The sequence below is a fragment of the Gymnodraco acuticeps genome, unplaced genomic scaffold (genome assembly GCF_902827175.1).
Source record: "Gymnodraco acuticeps unplaced genomic scaffold, fGymAcu1.1, whole genome shotgun sequence".
Taxonomy (NCBI): Eukaryota; Metazoa; Chordata; class Actinopteri; order Perciformes; family Bathydraconidae; genus Gymnodraco; species Gymnodraco acuticeps.
In genome coordinates, this window is record NW_022991588.1 from 635,411 (window position 1) to 648,964 (window position 13,554).

Here is a 13,554-nt window from a genome sequence, read left to right on the forward strand (position 1 = left end):
ATGGTCTAAATCTTCTGTACAAAAAGCCAGCAAACTGTTCTCTGTGAGGAATAAATATGTAGTTTAAAAACCGACAAATTAGAGGTATTTGATCTCTTCTTTACAACTGGATCATCAAACAAAATAGGAAATCCAATAAGTATGCTAGATAGGAGTGAACACACTGTAGAGGGAGATGTATGTTCAGACGGAGCTTGTTGTGTTTGCCTTTGTTCACTCACTATTTATTTCCACATCATTTAATTATACCTCAGCAAGCCAAGTGCTACATGCCATCAATCTCAATCAATCAATTAGCTAACTAAACAAGCCATGCTCAGACATTCGTTCTCTCTCAATTTCCCCATTGTGCTAATTACATTTAAACATGTCATTCCAAATTAAAACTGAACATTTAAATGTGATTAGTATTATTTAACTGAAACATCACCTTTTCACGTTCATGCATTCAGGATGCACCGACAGCTGGTTCAGATGAGCAGCAAACGCCTTCTTACCGCTTTTAATCAGCGTTTTCAAGAGTTTAACCTCTAAAAGATTACAAAATACAGAGAAAATCACATTATTTGTCATGTTCGAAAATGCAATAGGCAGGTATTTAAAGACCCTTGGGGAAGCATTATATTTCAATGATTGTACGAGTAGACGGACAAGCGCCTGATTTCTAAGGTTAAACTATTCCCATTAAAGTTTGAATAATTTTATTGACCTTTCCCCGGGATGAATCACTTAAAGTAATGGGAAATGGTGGCACTGACGGAATTATGATGACAGAAATGCTTATGGTTATGAACTAAGCCTTGCTCCTCGATATACCTATCAATTTGTCAAATCACTAGCATCTACGTGTTCAGCTGGAAATCTTAACAGGGGCCCCTGAGCCTATCGTGTCAGTCATTGTGTCATTTAAAACGTTTCTCCCCTCCATCTGTACCACAGTGCATGTGTCAGACTCTGATGGGAGTTCAGATTGCTGCTGTTGTACATTAAATATAAGTCGGTACAGAATGTTTGCCTCTGCTTGAGATCTTCCTCTTTGGGAGTTTGACAAGTATCAGCAGCTCAAGGTGAAGTGAACAGGTTTAATCCAGCTAATGTATTCAGGACGTTAAAACAGGGAGAGAGTGAATTTCACAACAAATACCAGTTAATAAATGCTGATGCTTGCATCTCCGAGCAACACGGGACTACAAAGTGAAAATGCACGTTTTTGATCAATTCACAACAACACCGCACATTTAAACATTGATATCTTTTATTAAGACAAGTACTCCTCGGATTTTTTTTTTCTTTTGTAAAAATGTTGGTGTGAACCAATACAAAATATGCATGGTCGTATGAGAAACATCCTCTTCACTACACAAAGGAAAAAAATGAGAGAAATGTAGGATTTAACAAGAAAAACAACAATTTTTGGGTGTAATAAAACAACCAACAACCCCCACCCCCCCACACACTCCCCTCCCCAGTCAGGGCCTTAAACATGAGTTTAATCCAAATATCCAAGACATGTTACAGATCATTCATCTAACGTAATGTCACAGTAAATACACCATCTTTTCATCTATCAAAATGATGCCTGAACTGAATGAATACAAACAGATGCTTGATTGACTGTCTGTGGTCACACCCTATAATGACTAAATAACCAATACTGTATGAGCAAAGTGTTAAGGTGGAAGAAGAAGAAGTTTCATGAACATCGTTGTGATTTTGTTGACACTGACTGTACATCATTTTCGGCTGCTTAACAAATCTAGGTTTATTTCTTTGTGAACTAGGTCTATGCAAAATAATATTTAACGTTTACTGTAACAGTGCACCATATTAAGAAGACAAACATGTAGAAATGGGAATAAACATGTACATCTTGTGATTTCGTCACTGTTTGAATAGCTGTGGTACTACAGTATATACTGGGAGGGCCTTTAATTTGCATTCTACCTGAGATGCAAAAACACAAAACACAACTATTAACACTCATGAACCTGAGAGAGTGAAAACAAACATTCTAGATATCAAATATTTAAAACAAATAAAACATTGGATTAAAATGATTTCGACAATATTTTTTATGTTCCTTGATTTAAAATAAGTCACTTCAAAACCATTTAAGATAAATATCAACCCTCAAATTAAAATGTCATGCACATAGCTGTTTCCATGACACCAAAACTCCATTAAAATCTTGAAAAATGAACTTTTATTGTAGCTTATTATAGCTTTTTGTAACATATTCCTGTCTGACATTAATAGCAAGCTGTGTCCTTGAAGATATCCAAATAAATAACAAGTGAAGTTGAGCAGAGTAAATAATTATGACCAAATTGAATTTGTTTTGCGATCACTCATTAAGAAAATAAATACTACACCCTGGCTTACGACATTGTAGTTAGTGGAAGCTGCCACACCACCCTGATAAACAAAGAAATATTTTTTTTTTTAACTCATTTTAGCTTTTTTATGCTCCAGGCGGTAATTGTGATGCAAGTCTGGTTGAATACATACAACCTGGATGAGAATTGGCCCTGTAAGTTAGAAAGGAGATAACTATACAATATATACTGTAAGAGTGTACATGAGGATACTGTGAGATACTAACCATATGCCTCAAAATAATAGAAGGCACTAAATAAAGTCCTTCAGTCATTTCTTTTAATGAGTATCAAGAGATAGCTTTAAGGCAGTGGTTATCCTTTTTCACAATACATTTACAGTTTTCTTTTTTTGTCTTATTCAGGTAACACAATGAAATCCCTTTCTAATTACCAAACAGGCTTCTAGCTGTGACAGACTCGGAGGCATGAAGCTTGCACGGTGTGCACACTGCGTATCTGTGAGCAAGTGCAGGATCTTCTGATTTGTGTTAGTGGGGGAAACAAATACATTTGTGACAGTAGATGGCTCCTTTGTAAAGGTTTGAGGCTGCAGGATGACAGTAAGAAAAGGATCTTTCCGCAAACCAAGTCTAAAGCTCAACGCAAATCTTTGATAACTTGTGAGGCCCTCAGTCCTTACAAGTTATCAAAGCCCCAAGGTAAAATGTCTTTGCAGACAGAAAGGAAATATAACTGATTCACATGTTCAATTACTTTTTACACTTGTGTATGGGCAAGGGCAAAACAGTGTATTGTGTGGCAAGGATTTCTAAGCCAGGAATTAAGTGAAAATATTTGTTTTTCTTCAGGTATTCACAGGGACATACAGTTACTCTCACTGAAAGGAAACTTTGTTATTGAAAGTGTAACAATTCCTCTTTGTTTGAACAGTATTATCAAATTTAAATATAAAACTTAAACAAATAAAATAAACCATTGCCCTGGAAATGTATCCAATTAAATGGTTAATATACTGTATCATTTTCTTTTTTAAATCAAATATTTAGAGAGGAGCTCTCTGCACAGTGGACGTTTAGCCTTTGCCTCATACAAGTGATATTCACTGTTTGTATGCACACTCGCATTATTATTATATTTGGTCCGGGGTCGACCGTGTGGGTGGTATGGAAATATGAAGAATTTCAATTTCAAACCAAAAGCACGCACAGCAGGCTGTACCAATATCCAGCAATAATACATGTTAATTAGATTTCATTATCTATGCAGCAGGAATCGTCACTCTTTGAGGTACTGCAGAGTTTATGTGTACATACTAAAAGTAAAGTCTGACCTTAAAATGCATTTCATTCTTGGCTCTGTACTTATTAGCCACTTTTTTTTACCATGTTTTAAGTCCAATCCGACAAAAATAATTACAAACAAAGATATTCTGAAAGCGATCACATGCTTTTGAAGAGTAGTTTGACATTTTGGGAAATACATGTATTTGTTCTCTCCTATACTTGCAAAGATCAAAACCATTGAAACCATGTCGGCAGAATGAACATGAGCCGACTGTTCGCTTAGCTTAGCACAAAGGCTGGAAACAGAAACAGCTAGCCTGACACTGGCCAAATGTAACTAATCCGCCTCTAAAGCTCATGTATCAACTTGTTTGTTAAACCGTTACAAAAAACAAAGTGTGGGAATGACAGCTTGGGTGTTTGTTGTCTTTTTTTTATACTTATTGACAGAACGGTTTCTTCCTGTTTTCAGTCTTAATGCTTGGCCAAGCTAACTGGCTGCTTGTTGTTAGCTTGCATGTAGCTAATAGACACGATGGAGGAATCCATTTTACTCAAGCCAATAATGCAAAAAAGCACAATTTCTCAAATGTCCAACTACGCCATTCATGTTTTTTCTGACCCCATTTTTCAGCTCTTGACTCCAAAAACAAAGAAAGCAGATGACAGTTCATGTTATATGTTGTTAAATATGTTGGTTCTGATTTTTCTCTATAGAAATTTGAACTCTAGTTCATGGCACATTACAGCATTCAAGATGTCTTACTGTCTAACTCCACAATACCCTAAACAATACTAAACTGACCTCACATCTATTTCAGATGTTGTCTTGAAACCAGCGAGGGGCCAGTTGTACACTGCGGTTTGGTGTGAAATGATACTAAACGGCACTGCTACTTCACTTTCAAGAACAAATACATTCTAAGATGAGCATGATTACTCACAACTGTTACATTAGTAATCAACACAGTGAACCTGACCTCAAAGGGGAGTCAATAAAATATGCACTTAAGTATGTCAAAACAAGTATGGTAGGAATTTGCAAGGACTGTTGAACTTTGACCCAGCAGGGAGGACAGTATTGACACTGAAGTCTTGAGATTACTCAAACAAATAATAATAAAAGTGTCTGTGAGCTGGCTCCTCTGATCTGGGTACATGAGCTAAAAGCAGAACACAAATACCAGGACTATTTACTCTCCAAAACCCAAATGTATCAAAGGATTAGGTTAGGTATAATGACAACAATACAATCCAAAGAAAAATGTGAAGGGGGGGGGGGGGGGGGAACAATAAAAAAAAAGAAAAGAAAAGAAATAGAACAAGGCACAAAATTGTCTGTAAAATAATTGAACTGTACAGAATAGGCCCCAGCAGTCCAGGAAGGGTCGGATAGGAGATTCAGCAAAGCCTCTTCTTACCACTTGGCCATGCCAGTCCTACTTTCCACGTTTTCTTTTCTTCCTCTTTAAATCTCACACTCCCTGCCTCAAGCCTTCTTGTAAGAAATCAGAGTTAGACTCTCAAAGCACCTCCACCACCACCAGCACCCCCACCCGTCTCTCCTGGCCTGCTCGATTTAGATATAGTACTCCTTCTTCTCGTCTGAGTTGTTGTGTCCACCCTCCGCGTTGATGATGGCCGTGTCTGCGTCGGCTGCGTCGTCCGCCCCTTTGGCCTCATGTGTGAAGTAAGTTCCTGGGAAAAGTACAGACGAATTAGCAACAAATCTCTTCCTCCACTTGTGCTCCTCAATCCTATTGCATTCCACTTGCAACCAACAAACACTTAACTCTAAGATGTGTTCATGATCAAGTACGATTGCGCCGCCAATGCCTTACCTTTGTGTCTGGCAAAGTATCGACCAAGAACAATGAGTGCACAGAGGATGGCAAACATCACCACGGCAACCACTCCGCCGATGACAGCATGGTCAATTTTCTGCGGTGCCCCATCGCTGGCTCTGGAGTCTGAAAAACAAGACAATAACTGTAAATAATTTCACCAGCAGTAACCCATTTTTAGCCAGTCAATAATATTTGTACGCAGATGTGGATCCCATTGGAAACTGTGGCGATCAAATAATCAGGCAGCCGAAATCTACATAATAGTATTTACTAGTTTTCTTCTTTCTCTAGCATTAACCAATCTTGAAATTGAGAAAATACTACATATTCTTTGCACCTGTCATTGTTTAAGAAAAGTGCTGATGTTGTTTCCGTACAAAAAATGCGATGTTTATGTTTGTTTATGTTTATTAAGGATCCCCATTAGCTTTTGCTCTCGACAAAAGCTACTCTTCCTGGGGTCCGACACTTAAAACAATACAACAATAATACAGCAACATTTAGGACATAAGTCCTGACATCATTAACAACATTAAAAACATCACCAATATCATCAACAACATGCGATCAAATTCAATTAAGTTAGGGTTCACAGCTCACAAGGGTACATGGTCATTAGTAGATGGCCCTTCAATCTCTTCTTGAAAGAGGCTCTGGACTCTATTTCAGCAAGGTAGTTTGGCAATGAGTTCCATTCCATTATAGCTCTATAAGACACAGAAGATTTCAGAAGATGTGTCCTGGGTTTAGGTGCCCGTAGATGGCCTGATGTAGCTTGTCTAGTCTTAAGGTCATGCTCGTCTCTTGTGTAAACTATTTGATCATAAAAATACAGTGGTTTTTTGCTAAATTACATTTTTTTTAAAAAGTGATAACACGAGATTGCAGACATTTCTCAACTGGAAGCCATGATAGGCTTCTATGCATAACTCCAATATGAGTGCGCTTCGAACAGTGGAGAGCTAGTCTGGCAGCCTTGTTTTGAGCTATTTGTAATTTCTGTAAATGTGTTTTTGCTGCTGATGACCATATGACCGGACAGTACTCAAGATGTGACAAAACCAGAGACTGAATGACTTGTTTCAAAGTGGTTGGTGTTACATACTTTGTACATTTTCTCGCCACAGTATGCTCCTTCCCATTTTAGTTACGATACTGTCAATTTGCTTTGTCCACCGTAAACCAGAATCAAGAACAATGCCAAGCAACTTAGTCTCGTTTACCTGTTCCACCGGCTGACCAGCCAGTGTCACGCTTCATTGAGGATTGCTGCTTAACATATGTCTGGATCCGAACACCATTGCTTTTGTTTTTGCAATGTTGAGTACCAGTTTGTTATTGTTGACCCAGTCTGCTATGGCTTTAATCTCTATTTTAAGTAGATTAAAGTAGTTTAACTCACTGCATGTTGATGCTGTACTGTACATTGTGGAATTATCAGCATACATTATTACACTGGACTTATTTAATACGTAAGGAAGGTCATTTGTGAATATAGAGTACAACAAAGGCCCAAGCGAACTCCCCTGTGGGACCCCACACTGCAACACCTTACTTTCAGAAAAGCTCCCATTGAAAAAGACTCGCTGCCTTCTCCTAGTCAGGTAGCTCTCCATCCAACACATAGCAACAGAATCTAAGCCATAGCATTTGAGTTTGTTCAGCAGCAGACTATGATCGATTACATCGAAAGCTGCGCTAAAGTCTAACATGACAGCTCCTACAAGCCTCCTATCATCCATGCTCTTTAACCAGTCGTCGGTCATTTGTGCAAGTGCTGTACTTGTAGAGTGACCATCTCTATAGGCATGTTGGTAGTTCGTTGTCAGATTGTTACTTGAAAAGTAGGATTGAATTTGGGTATATACTATTTTTTCTATTAATTGACTTAACACTGGGAGGAGACTTATAGGTCGACTATTGGAACCAGCAAAGGATTTTCTTTTATCCTTGGGTAATGGGATGACCTTGGCTTCCTTCCAGATCTCGGGGCACACGCCTTGCTCTAATCTTTTATTAAAAATGTGACTCAATGGCTTGGATATGTATTTGGCCGTCATTTTGAGCAGTTTACCATCCAAGTTGTCAATCCCAGGAGATTTATCATCGGACAGATGTAAAAGCATATTTTCAACATATTCTTCTGTAACATTGTGGAATTTAAACATGCACTGCTTTTCCCTCATGATACAATCTTTAATGATGTGATGTGACACTGTGTCCTTGACTGCACCCATGGCATTCCTCAGCTTATCTACTTTATTTGTAAAATAATCATTAAAATGATTTGCAATATCTGCTGGCTTGGTAATGAATGTACCCTCGGTTTCTATAAAGGAGGGATGCATGATTGAGTTCCTCCCCATTATGTTATTCAATATTTTCCATCATTTCTTTCCATCATTCGTAGAATCACTGATTTCCTGCATGTAGTATTCCCTCTTTCTACATTTATTCAATTTGGTTACCGCATTTCTTAGTTTACAGTAATGTTGTTTGTCACATAGAGAACCTGTTCTGTCTGCAGTTTTTTTAGCATCATCTCGTTGGACCATTAAACTTCTCATCTCATCATTCAACCAAGGTGCACACTTTGACCGGGCAGACCATTTTCTCATAGGAACATGCTGATCGGTGATACCATGGTACATGTGGGTCCGTGGAGGAAGGTACATTTTTCACAATGTGTAACTGATTGTCCCAAAGGCAATTAAAACTATTATTTATTAGCTGATATATCCTACGAATTGCTCTCAATATTTCAGCTTGAAAATACCCAGAATGAGAATCTTAACATTATAAACATTATCCAAACTAATTCCTAATTACTTTCTTTGTAAAGAGTCATCATCCAATTATCCTTGAATCATTAGAATTAAATTCATATCTGCCAAATCTAATCAAGTTGCATTTAAGTTAATGATTTAACATGTTTGGGAAATTCAATTTCTCTCAGTTAAATGAGATGACCAATACCACTCTTCAGTCTGTGCAGCAAATATGGAGCTGGGGCCGGTTCACTGAGCATAAAGACAAGAAATAGGGAACCTGCTAGCCTGGGATATGTCCTTTAAGCTAACAAAATCCCACTGAATTGGGAGGGATGAAACCCTCGTTAATGGTCATCAATGCTGAGCACACAGCACACATAGTGAAATGTGTTCTCTGTATTTAACCCATCCTAGTACTAGGAGCAGCACTGCTAGCACCACCTTAAATGTGTGTTATCCATACCAAACCAAAGTGTACCTGTATCCATCTGGTACAAAAGTTTTTTCAGTGCTTCATACAGCTGAAATCTCCAATCGAGCCCCTTGAGTGAACAATGTTTAAAATCGTTTCAAGACAGTTATTTCTCCATGAAACGGTAGACACTGTCTGCAATTTAATCGAGAGTTCACACACTGTAAAATACATTGTGATTTAAGAGGCCATTTCTGGAAATTATAGAACTCAATCATCAGAAATAGACACAAGTCTGGAGATAAATTGGAGGCCTGGTGTCCCCATGCAGAGAAATACGTGGCTGCCTCAGGTGTCAGAGAGTATCACTGTCTAGCATTTAGCCAGATTTATCCGTGCACCGCAGTAGAACAAGGCAAAATTCAAGCCTCTAAATTTCCAGTCTCAGAATAGTTCAGACGCATTTATCAATAGTCTATATCTGTGCACATTTGGACTGATGGAGGAGTGGCAGGCGAGGGAATGGCTGCACTGTTCTTTACTGCATGAGAGAGCAGCTCAATTTCCCATCAATCTCACTAGTCATGCTCTGAACTTGAATTATTTTGATAAAAGACGAGCGGAGAGTGCAGCATTTCTCAACACTGAGGGTGTAGTAATAAGTCAAGTTGAGGGGTCCAAGACAAGTGACACATTCACATCTCAACCTAAAAAAAAACTATGTTATTCAAGTTGCGTTCAGTGCAGCACAAGGGCGTCTTGGAAGTGCATTAAAACCGATTAATGGAAAAGTGTTGTTACAGTTGAGCAACCACTCTAAATGGACTTGTCTTCACGGATTGAGCAGTTTCTGTGTGTCTGCGTTTGTGAAGCAGAGATGTGCAAGGCGCTATTTGTTTACTAGGTATCGCTAATGTCAGATAACACCACTCATTCCCTGTGGAGAGGGAACGGCCTATGCTCCATGCTAATGAACATTCATAAATGGCCTTTGAAGAGTCCAGTCTCCTCCCAGTCTCTTCCCCCACAACTCTCTGCCCTTGCCTTGCTCCCCGCTGTCCTCCATTTGACACATCTGCAAGAAAACATGCGAGGTCTCGGCCGCCCCTGCACACCGAGAAATAATTGTATTTAACTGGAAGAAAAAATTCACCCAGGGTAAGCATCAGGATTCAATCACTAAAATGTCAAAGTGAAGAATCCCCTAACACCTACATTATCAACTGTTATGGTTGGTTGCATATCATGTTGGAGGCATTAAGTCGACTACAGAACACCAGTTTTCTGTTTGCTAGTACCGTATGTATTACAAGGGAGTGCCACAAATTCAATATAAACATTACTGTTGTGCTCATTTTCATTAATCTTGTGGTGTTGCTGCAGCCGGCACTACATCGTAAAGGGATTATGAGACATGTTACATAATGCAATGCAATACAGAGGTCTAAAGCGTATTGTAAGCTGATTTAGAACATAAAGGTCACTGGTCATGAGGTGTACTACTCCGCCTGTGAAAACAGATGTGTAATATATTCAGAGGCTCTGAAGCAAGATCTTCTGAGAAAATGTCATTAGATATCAGATTTACACATATTAAGAAATAAAAAAGCCTCTGTTGCCGACTGGATGTATTGTTTGGGAAGATACAGATAGAAATGTGTTTTTGAGGGCCGTTGGAGAATCTACTCTTTCTACAATGCCTGTTTGGAGTTTTTAGTACAACAAATCAGGCTACTTTATTATTTATAAAACCATTCTATTTTTATTATTTTCTGTGTAATGACAAGCAGCTACAGTATGCATTCCCAAATGGGATTACAAAACCATAAAAGACATGTACATCCTCCATTAATATATTCTCTTCAAGAAATAATATCTGTAAATCGTCCGACTAGACACTAACCCCCTAATCCCACCAGGAGCGTCTGCGCTGGCGTTTTTAGCGATCGCGGCCACTCTAGTCAATGGGTGCTATTCCACCAGACACGCTGCGCCGCGGCTCGAAGCGTCCCAGAAGCTCCTCGCCGCAAGGAATTTCTAAAATATAGGATGAATCCTATTTTTGACGCGGCGCAGCGCGGCGCAGGCAGGAAGTGGAATGTTCATCCAACAACTGCGAGGCTGCACACACAAACTGCGAGGCTGCACACACGACGCTCCGCTTCCGCAACGTTTTGAAACGCGCCTGGTGGGTTAGGACGCAGGAGGAGGTCGCAGCGCGGCGCAGCCGCAGCGCAGACGCTCCTGGTGCGATTAGGGGGTAACAATTGAGATCAAGGTTATCTTTTTTTTTTTTTAATGGGCTGAATTTTTTATGCTACTACCAAAATGCTTTAGAATTCAAACACATTGACCATAGGGACCAATAGAGTCCCAGTAGATTGAAACAAAACCTCACGATTGTTGTAGCAGGTGTTGTTATTTTGCATGTTAGTTTGTTCACTTGCTGCATTTTTGTAACAGTGGGAAAAGGAACGTTATGACTCCCAAAGCACTGCTACTGTTAACTGTGATGGTTATTCTCGCGTCCAGGAAAGAGAAGCTTAAAAAGGAGACTAAATGGAGTCTCTGAGATGTTTTCAAATTGGTACTTTAATTAATAAAAAAGGCGCGGTAAAGTCACAAACAGGATATTTGTCCGTTGGAGAGAAAGTCTGCAGCTTCCTCTCCAGTTGCCGGCCGTGCAGAAGAGAGCGTACAAGCATTCGTCCTTCCCGCTTCCTCGCTGTTCGCTCCTCTTCTCTGTGAGCTGTAGTGACGTAAGGGACTTCCCCCTCTCGTTCGTCTGTGTCCGATATCGCGTTAAACAGAGGATTTCGACATTTTACATTCATTGCTTACTTCCACATGCCTTTTCTCCTCCTTATCTCTTTCATAACTTTATATGTAATACATGTTAACGGCGTCAATAGCCACTTTAATGATACTAATGGGCGGTAGTCCCGGATGTCGTCATGAAGGATTTTCAGAATAAAAGCTTAACTGGACGCACAAGAACTTCTGGTTTTTCAGTATAAAACAGCATTTAAACTGACGGTATGTTTAGGGTACATTATGCTATCAAAACATTGATTTTAATTTCTAACACTACTACCGATTCTAATCTCTGACCTCAACAAGAACACATTTTTTTCAGAAAGTATCATTTTTTTCATGCCTGCCTTTTCCTTTGTAGATTAGTTTTTCATTCATTGCTTTAACGCACCAAAGATCAAAAGTATGACTCCCTTAGGCACTCCATGTCTAAATATTCTTAATACAACAGCAGCCTTTCTGGCCTCACACTTGAAATAAGTAGAATTTGATTATGCCTGTAATGTGACTGGTGTCCATACCACCAGTGCAGCTCTGCTTACGGCTCGATGGGGGAGTGCTAACATACCCACCCCAACGTCCTGACATGATGTGCACAGCCGTGGGGATTTATGGGTGAATTAAGAGGATTTCCAACTGATGCCTGTGTATGCATGGCGGTGGAATCTGCTCCGCTGAGCTGCCAGTAGCATATTCTTTACAGTCGCACCTTTCTGTCTCTGTAGTGGGATGACTAATTGCCGATCTGGTCAGTAACAGAGCATCCTATCAGCCGATCTGTCTGCGTGGAAATCAGAGCTGCGAGCTTGTCACTGGATAAAATGGAACATCATTTCAGTTTTTCCTTTTTTTGAAAATAGTTTTCTGCTCACATAACGAGGCATGTCACACACACATACACCAGCACTTACCCACTAACAAACACTTTACAATTTATAGATGTAATAACATGGATGTAATTGAAACAATGACTCTTGCATTGAAAGAGCAAAGCCGTCACAAGCACTGAATAGACTCCCACAGTAACCTTCATCAGGACAGGGGCAGGACAATCAGGCCTGCCTGCAGAATCAACTGAAGGACCATCAATGGCCATTTTGCAACATTGAACCACAGACATCCGTGGCTTTTGTATTCGTTGCTGTACGAAAAAAGGAAATGAACGTAACAAGATGAGCATACATGGGCAATTTCACCAAATCATTTTTGTGTTGCTGTTATAGCAGAACATCAACAGAGCGCATTGTCCTCAGTTGAATTCCAATGCTGCTCGCTAAATAGATTCCCTGAGTCCTTTTGTAATAACCGAAGAATGATGTGCAAATACAGCTATGACTTTTAGAGGATGTGCTGAAATCGAAGTGAAGGTCCGACAACTGATAAAATGGCAAATAAATGTAAATTGTGACCGCAAACTTGAACTCCTAAATGTCAGTTAATTGTATCTTTTGAAATTGGCAAAACTTCCTTTCACAAAATACTTTAGCATTCATCTCCACTTCATACTTGTTCTTCAACGTGTCCTCCCCACAGCGGAGATCAAGGCTAGAGAAAGGTTGACAATATAATAGAAATCACTGCTCAGTTTCTTGCAGTAACAAAACACAAAATGAGGATACAAGGCTAGTTCAATGGCACATTCAATCTCCAAACCCTACCCTACTCTAATAATCATTTATTACTGCTCTATTAAAAACAATATTACTGCAGTGAAACACACTTATAACTGTAGGGTGGGCAGGCATTACTAACCTATACCCCGGAGACCAATTAAAATGGACCATTGCAATATTTTCTTTCTTTACTAACTGTTTAAAGGAAAGAAAGGAACACCTCGGGTCAGAAAAAACACAATTTCAATTGGGAATCAGAGTAAACAAATATGAAGGGAATAAAAGTAATTAGCATTTCTAAATGATTCTTTAATCTTTCTAATGAAACACTTGAAAAAAAGATGGCTCATGTGAGAGTTAAAACAACGCTATTAAATGTGTAATGGCTAATTATGTTGAATACTAAATCCACTCAAAACACGTCTTTGTTGAAGGCAATATAGTGTGTGTGGGATTAAGGCTTGAATCACAAGAC

General features: G+C 39.2%; 1 protein-coding gene across 3 annotated transcripts in view; it reads right to left on the reverse strand.

The window, feature by feature from the left end:
- Positions 1–1,237: 1,237 nt before the first annotated feature.
- Positions 1,238–13,554, reverse strand: part of cadm1b (cell adhesion molecule 1b) — a 150,256-nt gene continuing 137,939 nt past the window's right edge. For all 3 annotated transcript variants that reach the window (XM_034197922.1, XM_034197923.1, XM_034197921.1), the window contains 2 exons: positions 5,464–5,592; positions 1,238–5,320 (listed from right to left, as the gene is read on the reverse strand). In XM_034197922.1, coding sequence (XP_034053813.1) covers positions 5,202–5,320; positions 5,464–5,592 — 248 coding nt within the window. In that variant the 3' untranslated portion in view covers positions 1,238–5,201. The remainder of the gene's footprint in view (positions 5,321–5,463; positions 5,593–13,554) is intronic.